Source organism: Setaria viridis, chromosome 4 (assembly GCF_005286985.2).
Source record: "Setaria viridis chromosome 4, Setaria_viridis_v4.0, whole genome shotgun sequence".
In the NCBI taxonomy this organism is placed as follows: Eukaryota; Viridiplantae; Streptophyta; class Magnoliopsida; order Poales; family Poaceae; genus Setaria; species Setaria viridis.
Genome location: NC_048266.2, coordinates 15,348,844 through 15,365,927, shown reverse-complemented (window position 1 = coordinate 15,365,927; position 17,084 = coordinate 15,348,844). Strand labels below are relative to the sequence as shown.

General features: G+C 45.6%; 1 protein-coding gene and 1 non-coding gene across 2 annotated transcripts; one reads left to right on the top strand and one right to left on the bottom strand.

Moving 5' to 3' along the window:
- Window positions 1–13,041: 13,041 nt before the first annotated feature.
- LOC117853795 (uncharacterized) lies at window positions 13,042–13,934 on the bottom strand. The gene is made up of 2 exons (XR_011897940.1): window positions 13,614–13,934; window positions 13,042–13,498 (listed from the first exon to the last, which is right to left on the bottom strand). It is a non-coding gene; the product is annotated as an uncharacterized protein (transcript).
- Window positions 13,935–14,797: 863 nt separating this feature from the next.
- LOC117853053 (uncharacterized) lies at window positions 14,798–15,719 on the top strand. The gene is made up of 2 exons (XM_034735409.1): window positions 14,798–14,959; window positions 15,169–15,719. The coding sequence occupies exons 1-2, from the start codon at window positions 14,857–14,859 to the stop codon at window positions 15,504–15,506; spliced, it is 441 nt and encodes a 146-aa protein (XP_034591300.1). The 5' UTR covers window positions 14,798–14,856; the 3' UTR covers window positions 15,507–15,719.
- Window positions 15,720–17,084: the final 1,365 nt, after the last annotated feature.

Sequence of the window (17,084 nt, the reverse complement as noted above, 5' to 3'; positions counted from 1 at the left end):
CAGGCCATGTCTATACGTATCTGAACCCATAGGGTCACACACTTAAGGGGCTGGAAGCCCAATTCGGATCTAATTTGAGTTGGATTAGGTTTAGAAGTACTAATGGGCCTCGGACCAAGAGGCCCGTTAGGAACCTCTATAAATAGAGGGGTGGGGGTGCCCTAGGGTTTACACCTTTTTGGCAAAACACATCTGCCGCGCCTCCCATGCCCTCGCCTGTTGCAACTCGCAGATCTAGCAGTCCGGCTTGCGACACTTCCTCCCTGCACATGTGGATACCTTGGAGGTGTTGCACCTGCAGCACTCGGACGAGCCGCCGACGAGCCACGACGAGCCGCCGACGAGCCACGACGAGCCGACGACGAGCCGCGGCACGGGGGCGATCTTGCTGCACGTGGACGAGCTGCTGAGGACCTGCTGGACGTTGACGTGATTGACTACGTACGACTACGTTGATCGACTACGTACGACTACGTTGATCGTCTTCTCTGCATCGACGCAAATCTACATCTTCCGCACCAGTAGTGCGTCGAGTGGTAATCCCGTGATCCTTATACGGCAGTTCTTCCTGGTTTTACGCTGTAGAAATTTTGATTTGCGCTAGTGTAGCCTACCTCGTATCCCAACATCCGGTACTATAGGTGACCCTCTACTACCGCTTGGAGCTACCAACCGGTACTAGAGGCTCTAGTACCGGCTGGTAGCTCGAACCGGTACTACAGGGTCACCTCTAGTACCAGTACTAGAGGGCCTCCGGGGGCTCCCAAATTTGAAACTGGTACTAATGCTAACATTAGTATCAGGTCCAAAAATAATCGGTACTAAGGCTAGGGATGAGGTTATTTTTTTAGTAGTGCTTTCATCTTTTCTACATATATGGATCAATTGATCTAGGTATCTAGTGTTTCAATATCCAAGCCCTGTCTTTTGCAAATCGGCCTAGAAAATATGACTCTGGGTTCTCAAAAGCATAATAAAGGCAAAGAGTAGAGGATTTAGCTAAATCTCATAATAAGGAGTTATGGAATCACAAGTGATTTCAGATAATCAGACTCTTCATCAAGGTCCTGCAATTGATTGCACTGGTAGAGAATTGGCCTTTAGTCCCGGTTGGTAGGGTGCATATCTCCCGAAAATCCATTCGGGATAAACCAACCGGGACAAAAGGGGGGGCGTCTTTAGTCCCGGGTCTTTTAACCGGGAGTAAAGGTTCCCCTTTAGTCCCGGTTGGTAAAAGCAACCGGGACTAAAGGGTGCCCCTTTGGTCCCGGTTGGGTTTCCCAACCGGGAGTAAAGGGTTAGCCTTTAGTTCCGGCTGGATTCCAACTGGGACTAAATGGCACCCTGCATGGCACTGCCTGACGCCTGAATTTTTCATGCATGCATCACGTACGTAGTACCGCGGCCCTTTTGTTAACCTTTAGTAGTTGAGATTTTTTTAGAACGAAATCAACTAGTATTTAAATGAATGGGATTTGTAATTATACAATTACTATATATATACACAATTCTTATACACAATTCAACTAGTACAAATCGATCATAATTAGTGCGTATTATATATACAAATAAATCAAAGTATCTATCTACAATCTTCCCGTTGTGGTGTTGCTGATCGGAGTGTCTAATTGTCGTCCATCGTAATAAAATTCTCCTTTTGGATCTACCACCTCGTCCATTAGGAATCCAATGAGACCTTCACATATTGCCGCTACTCTTTCTTCCTTCAAGAGTCCTTGTTGAATATTTAACATCTATAATTTGGAAATTTGTAAATGTTACACAAACAAATACATATAAGGAGCTAGAAAATAATTAACTAGTAATAGTTTTATTTTATGTACTTTAAAGTTGTGCGGCATCATCTTCAGTCCCTTGGGTCCCATAAAACTGTGCATGTGCTCACAGATGTAGTAGCCACATAGATTATTCCCGGGTTCCTGTCTTAAGCACTTCAGTGCGGAAAAAAATAAGTTATGAAATATTCTTGTTATACAATGTAATAAATGTGCAGACTTCATACGTACCGGGAAGTCTGTGTTCCATGTAAGTTTTTCTTTGAATGGACCTTTGTGTGTCCTTATGAATTGTTTCCATGCGCTGCGGATTAGAATAATGAATGATATAGTGTAACAGGGATAAAATTTAGGAAACAAACTTTTGCATAGAGATAAAGGTCCAGAATTATTACAAGCCTAGCATGTCTTGCACTTCTTGGTACTCCATCGGATCTTTTCTCAACGAATCGAAGACAGTGACGTGGCTTCTTTCAGGCTCAATTATAATAAGGATCCAGTGGAAGCTGCGTGCGTAAAATGTTCATGCATATTAGAGATAACTAACATGTAGAGATAAGAAAAAAGACATCGAAAGTAACGGTATACACACACTTACTTGAAGTTGTATGGAAGTAGTATGAAATCCTTGAATGTTTGTTTGTCTAGGAAATTGTATACTTCCACCAATGTTTTTTCTGGCGCTAATTGTATCTGTTGTTGGTTAACTACAGATGGATCCATGAAGCCTATATGTAGGTACGCCTCTCGGCGGCATGTCTGAATTAGCATCCTACATGAAATGGAAGACGAAGTTAGTACGGTGACGCACGCCAAAATTTACATGTAGAGATAAACGGACACTTACAGAACCCAAGCGCTGATCAGAGAGACGTCCAGGGCATCATGATGGTACACTTCCTATATATCCTTGAAGTCTAGCCACAGCACTTTCTCCCCTTCGCCGTGAAAATCTATCGGTTTTACCTTCAGGCTGAGCATCTCCCTCGAGTCGGCAGATGCCATCATGTACCATTGATGGAATGCGTACATCTTTGTTGATAGCTTCTATACCAATGAAGGCTTTACTAGAGGTTTGCCTAGCTCATAAGGCCATCTCGGCTCAGGGGGCGGTGCAGTTGGCATCTCAACTTGCCCTATGCATTCATCAAGTCCCAGACCTGTTTCTTCCATGAACTTCAATACATTTGCTTGTTGATCCAAGGGCATTGCTTTTACCTGTTGAGCATCTTTTTTTGATAAATGGCTGAGGTCGGGGACAGGACCGCTGGAAGATGACTTTCCTTTCCTTTTATCCTTTTCATCAGTCTTTACTAAAGCCCGTTCATAGTTTGATAAGAGTGGTATCCTTTTCTTGGCTCCTTCTTCCATTCTGATAAAAAGTTTAAATCTCTTCGACTTACTAGCGGTGGCTCCATCTCCCTTGCTTTTTTTTCTTCGGCTTGTTTCTTGAACCACTCACTGGCCTCTCGTTGGATTTCTGCCCACTATTCCGCATGAGACATTGCCTCCCAGCGTTCCTTACGAGTCACTTCAGGCTCCTTTGTTTTCTTCTTTCTCTGTCTTTGCTTGGGAGGCGGTGCTCGTGACTTCTTTAGTGGTGGTGCAGGTTCCTTCAAGGGGGCCGCTCTTGGTGCCGGTGACGGTGATCGAGGAGGGGTGTTATTATTGTCGTCATCGCTCCCAGCACCAGGATGTGGTGGAGATGGAGACCTTGATATAGATGGAAGGGACGGCCCTGGAGCAGGAGATGACGGTCTCGAGGTATGAGGAGAAGGTCGCTGCTGGGGATCTACGGGGAGCGGTCTTGAGCTTTGAGGAGATGGTTCGTGCCGGGAATAATGATGTAGCGTTTTCGCCATAGAATGATCCCATGAAGCGCATCTGCCAATGTCTTTTCCCAGTCGCCTCCCGGGAGGTCGAGCTCTAGACCTTCATATTGGCTATCAACTATTTTCTCTACGCGGACGCTAGCGTAGCCAGGTGGAATCTCCATGCCATGACTGCTCTGCCCCACCAGGGTTGCTAACGCACTCCCGTACGCTACCTGTACATATAGCAGAAGTAAACAAGTTGAACTCCGATCTCGAGGCCTGGATCAATTGACAAGATTGCATAAATATTATGTATAAGTATACCTTAATAGTGAGGTTGCCGACCGGTGCATGCAGCTCACATGAGGTCCGTTGCGTGATGGCATCCACGGGGAACCGTTGCTCCTCGACGGGTAACCTGGGCGTCTGCGCATCGGGGACCCCTGTAGAAGCACAACTGCTCAAGAGGCGTTGAGAAGGGCTGGCAGTGTTAGGATTCAGCAATGCTCCAGATTGGGCCAACTCCGCAACTGCGTGGGCCACTAGACGATTAATTTCATCCACCATTCTTTGTTCTTGTGCCTGCACTTTAGATTCTAGCATCTGCCACCAGCTCTCCTCGATCTGTTCCTTTCTTCGCTTCTGGCTTCTGTACGAGGCGTTGTCACCTCGAAAAGCAAACTTCCACGGAACCACCCCGAACCCTCGGCAACGTCCTGGGTGCTCCGGATTACCGAGGGCCAATGTGAGCTCATCATTTTCTCGATCCACCTTCAACCTCCCAGCCTTAGAATCTTCAATGTTCTTCACAAGATGTTCGGCCTTCTCACGTATTGTGTCATTAAAAATCAACGTCCCATCCTCTTGGCTCAGGGAGCCTCCATGAGTGTAGTACCAATTTTTTGATCGTTCGGGCCATTCAATAGTTGCAGGTACGATTCCTCGTTCGATCAGATCTTGTTCCATCTTCCACCACTTGGGAATTGCTGAGCCATACCCACCTCGCCCCAGATGATGATGGTAGCCCTTCTGACTAGCATTTGTTGTGTTGGTCATGATCTTTTTCACAACGTCTTCACTCCTCTTATATTCAACAAATGCATCCTAGTAGTCCCTCAACTTTGGCCATGCATTGAAGTCTGGAGTTCGGCCCTTCTTAATGTAGTGGGTATCCAGCATCTTCTTGAATGTCTGGAATTGTGTAGCCATCTTCTTAAGCGTCCACGCTTTCATATCCTTCTCAATATATCCTTCGGGGAATGTGAAATGTCTCTTGACGTCTTCCCACAGCATATTCTTTTCTGTCTCCGGGAGGGCGTACGGATTAGTGCTTCTACCATTCCATTCTCTGATGCTGATAGGCACGTTGTCCCGGACGATTGTCCTGATCTGACTCACGTACTTCTTTGCTACTTTCTCGGGAGCAACCGGCGTGCCCTCTTCTGTCACTTCCGTGATGACAAGCCTCCCTTCCATCACCTTTGTACGACCTCGGGTCTTCTGCCCTTGCGTCGATCCGGAGGGCTAACAGTTCAAGATTCGTTAATTAGTACGTAGTAGTAACGGTGGCGTGAAACAATACAAGAATCGTTATATATACCTCGCTGGAACCTTCCGCCACGGCAAGGTGTTGCTGGGGCTGTTACTCTTCATTCCCATCGACGGACATGTTGAGGAACATGTCCGCCTGGGTGCCCTCTTCATCCGTGTACGATAGTGGAAGGTTGTCACCACTACCATCACCAGCGATTATCTGCTCCATGATATACCTTGCGGTCTCATCGTCTGCCATTTCAACTATTGATTGAAACATACATGGAATCATACATGACAGTCATAGAAATCGCGTTACTTATATGTATATTATGAAATCATAAATAACATGAATCCTACAAAGTCCGGAATATTTATACAAATTTCTACAAATTAGTAGTACTTTGTGACGAATTTCTAGCAATAACATGAATTTTTACGAATTTCTAGCAATAACATGAATTTTTACGAATTTCTAGCAATAACATGATTTTTTACGAATTTCTAGCAATAACATGAATTTTGTACGAGTTTCTAGTAATAACATGAATTTTGTACGAGTTTCTAGCAATAACATGAATTTTTACGAATTTCTAGCAATAACATGAATTTTTACGAATTTCTAGCAATAACATGAATTTGCGGAGGCCGGGGCGGCAGGCGGAGGCAGGGACGGAACCACAGATGGTGCCTAGGTTGTGATGGCGGCGGTCAGGGTGGCGGTACGGCGGAGGCGGGGTCGGAACCACGGGCGGTGCCTACTAGGTTGTGACAGCGGTGGTCAGGGCAGCGGGACGGCGGAGGCGGGGACGGAACTACGACGAAACACGATTCATTTCTAACCTAGGCAGAGCGACGAACCTAATTACTACTAATTACTACTAATTTACACTAATTTGATTTTTAAACACATATACAAAAATCTATTGAATTTGTACCTAATTACTACCTATTTATTTTCTAACTTTAAAAAAAAGGCCCTTGCTGACGCAAGCCGGTAGGCTTGCGCCAGCTTGCATAAGCAAGGCGGTACTCTCGGCGCCAAGGCCGGCCGGCGCGGTGGACCTCTCGCGCGCGGTCGTCGAGGGTGGCCGGGGCGACGAGGTGGCCGGGGCGGCGGGACGGCGGCGGCCGGGGCGGCGAGGACGGCGGCCGAGGCGACGACGGAGCCAAGGCGCGCAGGATGGCGGGACGGCGGAGGCGGGACGGCGACGAGGCGGCGACGAGGATGGAGACGACGACGAGGCCCGCGATGGAGCTCTGGTGGCCGGCGGCGACGAGGTAGGGGCCAGGCGCGACGGACGAGGAGGATCGAGGCGGGCCGGCTAGGGCGATGGAGGAGGAGGATGTCTGGGCGCGGTCGGTGGCGGGACGACGACAGCTGGGGCAATGGGGGACGACGGCGGCGGCGGCCGGCGAGGGAGGCGGACGGGCGGCGACGGAGCAGAACGCGCGGGACTTGGTGAAAGTTTTGCTAAGTGTAACTGGCGTGGGGGTAGAAGGGAGTACAGTGCCTTTTAACACCCGCCTTTTATCCCGGTTCGTAATGGCACCTGGGACTAAAGGGCCTTTTGTCCCGGGTCCCGTCACCAACCGGAATAAAAGGCCCCCCTTTTATCCCGGTTGGTGACGGGACCCGAGACAAAAGGGTGCATCCGCCAGGTAGGGCTGGGAGCCTACCCTTTTATCCCGGGTGCCACCACCAACCGGGATAAAAGGGGGGGCCTTTAAGGGTACGTCCAGGCGGGAGACGAAAAGTACCCTTTTATCCCGGTTGCAGTTTGCAGCCGGGATAAAAGGGGGCCTTTTGTCCCGGTTGCTGTTGGCACCCGAGACAAAAGGTCTTTTTCCTAGTTTTCTTGTCCCACCTGTTTTTTGGAAATGGATTTTATTTATCTTTTCAATGCATTTCAGGATGAAAAACAAAAACCTTCACATATTTTGTACATGCAAAAATATATTTAATTAGCGAGTAAATTGACAATAAGTATGATTTAGTCATTAATTCTATACCAGTTCATTTAGCCTCTAAAATATTTATTTTACTGCATCGCTGTGATCAAGAAATTATTCAATTAAATAATTTCAATGCGTAGAAAAATCCATGTTTGTATGTGGTTAACATTGTTCATGTTTATCTAAACAATCTTCACCTAACAAATTTAAGAACACATAAAATCATACATAGGGTAAATTAAAAATTGTATCAATTAATACACAAAGGTCATGTAAATTTAGCGCATTACAATACAACATTGTAAAATTTCTTCTTCACGAAAGTTCCTTGATCATGATCGCGGCGTAAGTACGGAGTCTCTTCTTTGGATAGCAGGATGCTTGGATCAACTTCAACGGAGAATGGAGGCATGCCATCAAACTGATCATAATCATCTGATTGGTCTGTTTTATCCTCGACTCCCACGATTTTTCTTTTACCTGGAGGAACTATGTGGCACTCTGGCTCCCATGTCTCTTCTAGATTCCTCTTGGGTTTGCTACACATGTCCTTCACATAGAACACGTGATGCACATCATTGGCAAGTACGAATGGGTCATCACTGTATCCAGTCTTGCTCAGATCTACTATTGTCATTCCATACTGATCTTTGGTTACGGCAGTTAGCTTCACCCAATTGCAAAGAAATAGAGGGATGTACAGCGGTCCGTATTCGAGTTCCCATATCTCCTGTATGAAACCATAATACGACTTCTTGCTATTATTTCTGTCCATGGCATCTATGCGGACACCACTATTCTGGTTCGTGCTTTTCTGGTCCTGGGCTCTCGTGTAAAATGTGTAACCATTTATCTCATAGCCTTTGAATTTGACGATTGTGCTAGCAGGTCCCCTGGCTAACCAAGCAAGCTGTGGGTGAATCTCAGAGTTACCCATAAGTTGTTGGCGCAACCAGGAGGGAAAAGTTTCCATGTGATGACGGGTAAGCCAAGCATCGGATTTGGTCGGGTTTTTGGAAGCTACCATCTGCCTGTGCTGCTCGATATACGGAGACACAAAGGATGACTGTTGTAGAACAGTGTAGTGTGCCTTGTCGAACAAATCAGTATCATTGCTCAAACTTGATTTCCTTCCAAGGGTGCCCATTCCTTAGAGCCTCCCCTCGTGGCGTGAAGTTGGAACCCCAATCGAGTCAATTGAATCAATAAAATCAACACAAAATTGGATCACCTCCTCTGTTCCATATCCCTTGGCGATGCTTCCTTCTGGATGGGCACGATTAAGAACATAGTTTTTTAGGACTGCCATGAACCTCTCGAAAGGCTACATATTGTGCAGGTATACAGGTCCGAGAATATCAATCTCTTTTACTAGGTGAACCAGTAAGTGCGTCATAATATTGAAGAAGGATGGTGGAAATAACAACTCAAAACTGACAAGACATTGCACCATATCGTTCTGTAGCTTTGATAGCTTGGATGGATCGATTTCCTTTTGCGAAATCGCATTGAGAAACGCGCATAGCTTTACGAGCGGCAACCGGACATTTTCTGGTAAAACACCCCTCAATGCAACTGGAAGCAACTGGGTCATCAACATGTGGCAGTCATGAGCCTTGAGATTTGTAAACTTCTTTTGTTTCATATTTATTATTCCCTTTGTATTCGAGGAGTACCCAGACGGGACCTTCCTACTATTCAAGCATTCAAACATGCTATCCTTCTCTTCCTTGCTGAGAGTGTAACTGGCAGGACGTAAGTAGTGTTGTGCATTATCTCTCTTTTCCGGATGTAGGTCATCTCGTTGCCTCATGGCTTTCAGGTCCTGTCGTGCTTCCAATGTATCTTTTGAGGTTCCATAAACACCCATGAAGCTTAGCACGTTCACGCAAAGATTCTTCGTCAGGTGCATCACGTCTATTGCGTTGCGAACCTCTAGGATTTCCCAATAAGGTAGCTCCCAAAATATTGACTTTTTCTTCCACATGGGTGCATGTCCGTTATCGTCGTTCGGAACAGGTTGGCTACCAAGTCCCTTTCCAAAGACTACATTTATATCCTTCATCATCTCGAAGACATGCTTTCCATTACGGTGTGCAGGTTTTTTACGATGGTCTGGCGCCCCTTTGAAATGCATCCCACTCTTTCTCAGCTGGTGGTGAGCAGGGAGAAATCGATGATGACCCATATAGACGACCTTCTTACAATGCTTCAAGTACATGCTGTCTGTGTCGTCTAAACAGTGGGTGCATGCCCGATATCCCTTATTTGTCTGTCCTGAAAGGTTACTCAATGCAGGCCAATCATTGATGGTTACGAACAACAATGCTCGTAGATTAAAGATCTCTTGTCTATCCTCATCCCACACACGTACATCTTCTTCCTTCTAGAGCTGTAAAAGGTCATCAACCAACGGCCTTAGGTACACGTCAATGTCGTTGCCGGGTTGTTTTGGGCCTTGGATAAGCGCCGGCATCATAATGAACTTCCGCTTCATGCACAGCCAAGGAGGTAGGTTGAACATACAAAGGGTCACAGGCCAAGTACTATGGCCACTACTCAACTCACCGAATGGATTGAATCCATCAGTACTTAAACCAAACCTTATGTTCCTTGCTTCACTTTCAAAGTCCGGGAATGTTCTATCAATTGATCTCCACTGTGCCCCATCTGCGGGGTGTCTCAGCATCTCATCTTCCTTACGGTCTTCTTTGTGCCATCGCATCAACTTAGCATTCACCTTTTTCCTGAACAAGCGCTTCAAGCGTGGTATTATAGGAAATACCACATCACCTTCGCGGGAACTCTCTTCTTGGGAGACTGCCCCTCGACATCACCAGGATCATCTCGCCTAATCTTATACCACAGGGCTTCGCAGACGAGACAAGCATCCAATTTCTCGTATTCATCACCACGATAGAGGATACAGTCATTAGGGCATGCGTGTATCTTCTGAACATCCAATCCGAGAGGGCAAATAATCTGTTTAGCATCATATGTTGTGGACGGTAATTCATTATTCTCGGGGAGAATCTTCTTGACAATGTTCAACATCCCCTGAAATGCCTTATCGGACACACCATTTTTTGCCTTCCATTGCACAAATTCTAGTGTCGTACCTAGTTTTTTATGGCCTTGCTGGTAACCTGGGTACAACAATTGTTGGTGGTCATCTATCATGCGCTGCAACTTTGCTGCTTCCTTCTCAGTTTCACAATCTCTGTATGCATCTCGTATCACCTGACCAAGGTCATCAGTAGGGTCATTTTCTGCAAACTCATCTTCATCAGCCTCGCCCATTGTAGTACCTGCAAAAGCTTGGCCTGCAACCCAGTCCGGAATGGTGTCATCTTCCTCCTCCTCCTCGCCATCTTCCATTACGACCCCTAGTTCACCGTGCTTGGTCCAAACCAAATAGTTAGGCATGAAACTGTATTTAAACAAGTGGCTGTGAATAGTCCCCCAGGAATCCTTCGAATCCTCCTTCTTGTTATTGCATTGGAAGCATGGACAACATACAAACCCATTCTCTAGCTTGTTCGCTTTGGCCACTTCGAGAAAATAATGCAAGCCATCAATAAACGCCTTGCTCCGCCTGTCTGTATTATACATCCATTGCCGGTCCATTTGCATCGTATTACGCATGAAAATGGATTACACTTGACAATGGATTACGCGTGAAAATCGATTAAAGATCCAAACAACATGGTACAATACAACAACATGAAGATCCAAATACACATATTTAAATTAAAGTTCCAAACAACATGATACAATACAACAAGCCATCCATTGGTTATTATCTAGGAGGACTTTAAGCATCCTTGGATGGTGAAGACGAAGGTTCCGCTGACCCAACCTCATCCTTAGGTTTATTTGTGCAGCCTGAAACGGTAGTACTAAGTGGACGTGAAACACCCGAGACTGAGGGTGGAGCATAACGACCACCAAAAGGAGGTTCCTGACCCGCGGCAACAGCTTCTTCATGACGTTGCTGCAAATAACGAAGCATTGCTTTTTCCAGCACACTCTTTTTCTTCGGCTTATGCTGAGGGCCAACTATGATTTTCCCCTTGCCGAAATAGGAACCACGATCGCCCCCACCATCGCCACTTTCTCCAGTAGCAGAAGCCATTTATGTACAAAAATTATTACCTTAACACTGCATAAGTTGTTGAACTTGAAGACCGTGATCATCTCGCGAGCATGTTCTCAACTGGACGGCACCGCACTTCGTCATGAAAGAGGTTAGATGCTACGGAAAAGGGGACACGGTCACGATGTCCGTATCCACTCTTTCTCGTAGAATCAAACCTCCTTCTTTACATATGTTGCTGCTCGGCGGAGAATATCCTATGCGAGATGACCACGGTATGCAAGTTCAACAAGTATGGATTTGAAAAAACCTTATTGAATTTGATAAGTTCAACAAGTAGCAGAAGTCATCTATGTACAAAAATTCTTTCCTTACCACTGCAGAAGTTGTTGAACTTGAAGACCGTGATCATCTCGCGAGCATGTTCTCAACTGGGCGGCACCGCACTTCGTCATGAAAGAGGTGAGATGCTACGGAAAAGGGGACACGGTCACGATGTTCGTATCCACTCTTTCTCGTAGAATCGAACCTCCTTCTTAACATACGTTGCTGCTTGGCGGAGAAGATTCTCGCCGATATGAACACGGTATGCAAGTTCAACAAGTATGGATTTGAAAAACCTTATTGAATTTGATAAGTTCAACAAGTAGTAGAAGTCATCTATGTACAAAAAGTCTTTCCTTACCACTGCAGAAGTTGTTGAACTTGAAGACCGTGATCATCTTGCAAGCATGTCCTCAATTGGACGGCACCGCACTTTGTCATGAAAGAGGTTAGATGCTACGGAAAAGGGGACACGGTCACGATGTCTGTATCCACTCTTTCTCGTAGAATCGAACCTCCTTCTTGACATACGTTGCTGCTCGGCGGAGAACATCATCGTAGAGATGAACACGGTATGCAAGTTCAACAAGTATGGATTTGAAAAATCATATTAAATTTGATAACATAAACCGTCTAGACAAGGTAGCGTCATTCTTAAACCACTGCAATAATGCATACTATATATATGACACATCAATCTCCCTCACATTCTAGCTCAAAATACCTCTCCATTTTCTACTTCATCATCACATTCTAGCAAATAATCTTTCCATCTCCAAAGCATAAATCAAAGCATAACACAAGGATGAAGTAGCAAACCTTCACAACACTTGTGTTGGCCGAGTGAAATTCCCACGAAAATGAGGGAAAAAACTTCGGGGCAGCACCTCCCTTGCTTCGGCACCACCGGAGAGTTGGTGAAGCTCAGCTCTCTCTGTCAATGTGCTGGACTGGCTCGGGCTGGAGGAGGAAGAAAGTCCTCTGTCTTGGCCGTATATAATGGGGATGATTTTTTATCCCGGTTAAAAACTCCAATTGAGACAAAAAGGAACACCTTTTATCCTGGTTGAAGGTTGAGTCCCGGTTGGAAGCTCCAACAGGGACAAAAGGGACACCCTTTTATCCCGGTTGGAAGCTCCAACCGGGACTAAACTTTTTATCCCGGTTGGAGGCTCCAACCGGGGGATAAAATGGTGCCGCCACCGACAGCCCGCGACTAGCCGTTGCAACCGGGACTAAAGGGGGGTCTTTAGTCCCGGTTGCAATTACCAACCGGGACTAACTCTCCCCTCCATTTTTGCCTACCGTGGCGCACCCCCTTTGTCCCGGGCCAACTTTAAACTGGGACAAAAGGGGGCGCATCGAAAGCCAATTCTCTACTAGTGTTGTCAGGGAAGGATCTAGCGTGGGGGCTGGGCCTACAAGAGCATGCTGGGTGGCAAAGCCTATGTAGTGGTAACACATTTACAACAACACTAAAAAGGCACATATTAAAGCGTTCTAACGGAAGAGATACGGGGCATGCAGACAAGAACGCATGGTTTATGGATCAAGATACAAACACACAACACATATTTCATAAAACACACAATGGTGGTGAAACCTTTCATTTCAGTGCCAACCGCCACTGGAGCCACCACCGCTACTGTAATATCCCTCTCCAAGATACCCTCCGCCACCATATCCTCCATATCTGCCACTATATTCACCACCATGACCAGGGTAATGACCATATCCACCACCATGCTTAGGGTAATGACCGTATCCCCCACCATGTCCATGGTAATGACCGTATCCGCCACCATACCAACCATGTCCTGGTGTATAGCCACCATAGCCACCACTGTACCCTCCCCCATAGCCACCACCACCGTATCCGCCTCCGTAGCCATAGCCACCATAGTACTCATGTCCATGTCCCAACTTCTCTTCGTTGGTGCCATCGCCACTGGTAAGTTTCACCTTCTTTCCATCCGATTCTGCATCATGTAAGTTGTAATCCGACTTTTAGAGGCCAGTTAACAGTCTATTAATGTATATATGCCCACTTCCCAAGCCATACAAATCTTAAAGGAGATTGACATAAATGCAAACCATTGGCCTTGTTAGTGAACCGATCGGTAGCGGCCGCTACATCCTGCGTGATCAGCCGGAGGGAAACCAGAACAATGGCAAGCAGAAGCACGGACTTGAAAGCCATGCTTTATTTGTATGAATTGCTGGAACAGAAGGCACCGGCGTCTTTGGTATTTATATCGCAGCTGCTGGCCAAATCGATCGAGCTGGAGGTTTGCACATACTGAAACACGTGCTAACACACAGTATGGTTGGATGTCAGGATTAAGGAAGGTTGATCTTGGTGTATCTCATTTTCAGTCTAACCAGAAATGTTGGTTGCAGTTTGAATGACCTTCATCCGTGTGGAATGATGTGGACCTGGGAAGTTGAGAGAGAGCATGGCATGAGCTATAGTCAAGGTCAGCTAATGAAGTGGTGGATATGAAATTGTTGTGCATGCTTGTCAGATTAATTCAGTTAGGTATCTCTGATTTAAATTTAATTAGAAAAAAGGTGGACTGTTCAAGTGTCAGTATTATTGCATACCTATCTAATTTTGTAAATTGGATGAATCTTGCAGTTATGTCAGACTCAAGATTAATGACCAAGGCCTGCGCCGTACCTCTGGTCCCCTAATCACAGTCTATTCCGTGTGAATTTTTTCCTAGCTGTGTACGTTCATCACTTGTTATAGAAATCACGGAGCCATCACCAGTGGATTTCTAAAGCAATAAATTATGTAGCAAACCTTAATGATGGACCTTCGTTCCAAGATCAAACACAGGTTCAATTTGAGCATGCTTTCTCCAAGCTGAAGCTGGACCGGCCACAAACTCCGGATGCTAACAAAGTTCAGCACATGATGAAGTCGAATGGTTCAATCAACTCGATGAAAGCTAGTTTTTTGTTTAGCATTCCAGTATTGTGGTACATTGTTCATGCCGTGATTGGACAGTTCTTACACCACAAAGCATTCATGCTCAAGGCGCATGCATTGAGAGGAACACAGAACAATATCTTGATCTCTGCCTGCTAACCACTTTGTTAGTTGAGTGTTGAGTCTGCACCCAACTGTACGATGACCTACGCGGAGAACGAAATTGATCTGCCCCAACTCTGACGTCCAACCACGCGTGAACTCCCCATGCATTTACTAGTCCATTGGAAGGCACAGGAGAGTGGCTGCGTACATGCAGGGGAGCGGCTCCTATATGTAGGGCATCGCAGCGGTGCTGCGTTTCATCCAAATCCGGCTCAAGTGCTCATTTGAAGGGCAGAGATGGCTTCCAAATCTCTGCTTCTCATTGGCGTTGTCCTAGCTTCCCTCCTCCTCGTCACCAAGGACGTGGCTGCTGCTAGAAACCAGTTCGTCGAGGCAAATGGTTTGTATCTCTCTCTCTGTGAGATCTGCAGCACGTTATGACATTTGTAACGCATTCGTGTAAAATCGGCAACAACCTGGATTTAACTACAATTGAAATCTTACTTTTAGTAGAAGGGAAGAGATATATGTTTGAATAGAAAACAACGAACATTTTTCTTGCCTCCATCTTTGATGTTGTACTGTAGCTAAAAAGTCTATTCCGTGCAGAGTCTGAGGGAAAGAACACGAAGCTTACTGGTGGGGCTGACTTCAGGGATGAGAAAGGGGGTCACGCTTATTATGGTGGCGGCTATGGTGGTGGATATGGTGGAGGGTACGGTGGCGGCTACGGTGGATATGTACCTGGGCGCGGTTGGTATGGCGGTGGGTATGGTTACCCTGACTTTGGTGGTGGATACGGTGGTGGTGGTGGCGGCGGAGGCGGCGGCGGCGGCAGATATGGGGGTGGTGGTGGATATGGCGGTGGATACGGTGGCGGCGGTGGTGGTTACGGTGGTGGATATCCTGGAGCTGAATATTATGGTGGAGGTGGGGGCTGGCACTAGGAGCTACATACAAGAGTGCTTCAACAATATTACCAAGTGAACTTCCATAAAAGAATTACCATGGCTCGCTTGCTTTAGGCACGGCTTCATGTTCTCCCTTTGATGTTAACTTTCATTTGGTACAATGTTGTAATATCATGTTATATGGAGCCATGTATAAAATAAAATGGAAGACCCACTTTATTATTTTTAAATACAAGGAATGTTTTGGAACGTATGAAAACATGGCACAACTTTGCACAAATTTAGAAATTTCAAGCATTTTAATATGGGTCCTAATTTTTCACAAAACAAATTATAAACACAAATGCTCGTCATTGACGCTAAAACGTGCCATCACATGAGCACGTCATGGGCACCTCGCGAAACCACAACTTGCAGTGCCTCAACGGGATATCCCACTTCAGGAAAATTAACAAACTATGACCTCGGAGGCACGCACCCCGTCGGGAAAAGCACACCTTGGATTATTCTAGCAGCAGCAACCCATCCAGAATGCCTTCAATAACCGTTGTGATGAAGGAAGAAAAACAATATAGACTTCGGAAAAATAGGGCAAAGAGAAAAGAATAAAAATATATTAATTTTGCTCGATCGAATACCCTCAGTTGACCATGATCTTTCATATGTATAGCATGCGGAGGTTTTTTCCCGACGGCAATTGAAATCCCTCACAAAACGTGTCAAATTACAAATTTGGCTTGGCCAGGTTTCCTTGATTTTTTTAATCAACAATCCAATTTCACAGTATGTAAGCACCTTTTAATTGCCATTGCTTTTGTATCCAGATTCCAAATTATACGATTCATATGTACTTTCATTTCGATGGTCTCAAATCAGTCTTTGTCCTGCTGGTACTAAATACTTGATTTGAATCATCTCGGTGTTGTTCCAAGTGCTGCTTTATGAATTCAATTGTAAATAAAATGGGAAAGCCCTCAAGCCTCGATTGAAGAAGTGAAATCTGCAAGAGAAAGATGGAATTTGTTATCGGGAAGGAAATCAAACGCATTGTTCCCAAAATGTCCAAATATGATGCTTATAACCTTAAAAAAATGTAAAGTATGCCAAACTTTCACAATAATAAGCGTTAGTACAAAGTTGGCCAATTTGGTTGTCAACTCTCATGTATACACTGCACAAAGTGCATCCGAGAGACTGGACACGTATATACTAAGATCGGCGATTCACCACAAGCGGCTTGGCATGAGCCGCTAATTGTTATACATTTCCAATGTTCTTTGATTTTTTATACATTCCTTAACTACCAATGAGTACCGTGGTACGACCGACTCTTTGTGTTAACAAATGCAATACATAGATCTTTGTCTTCCTGTACGGAGCCCCTAGGACATAATGATACAAGGCGATATAATTCGTTGCAATCACAGATGTTCAACACACACTATGTGAAACCCCCCATATTTGTAACAGACGTAGAACATCTGAGGTAACGAGTCTAGCATCCACTACAAGAGATAAGTTACAAATGACTCAAGAGATAGTATTACCAACCGGGATAAAAGGGGGTCTTTTGTCCCGGTTGAGTGACCCGGGATAAAAGACCCCCCCTTTTGT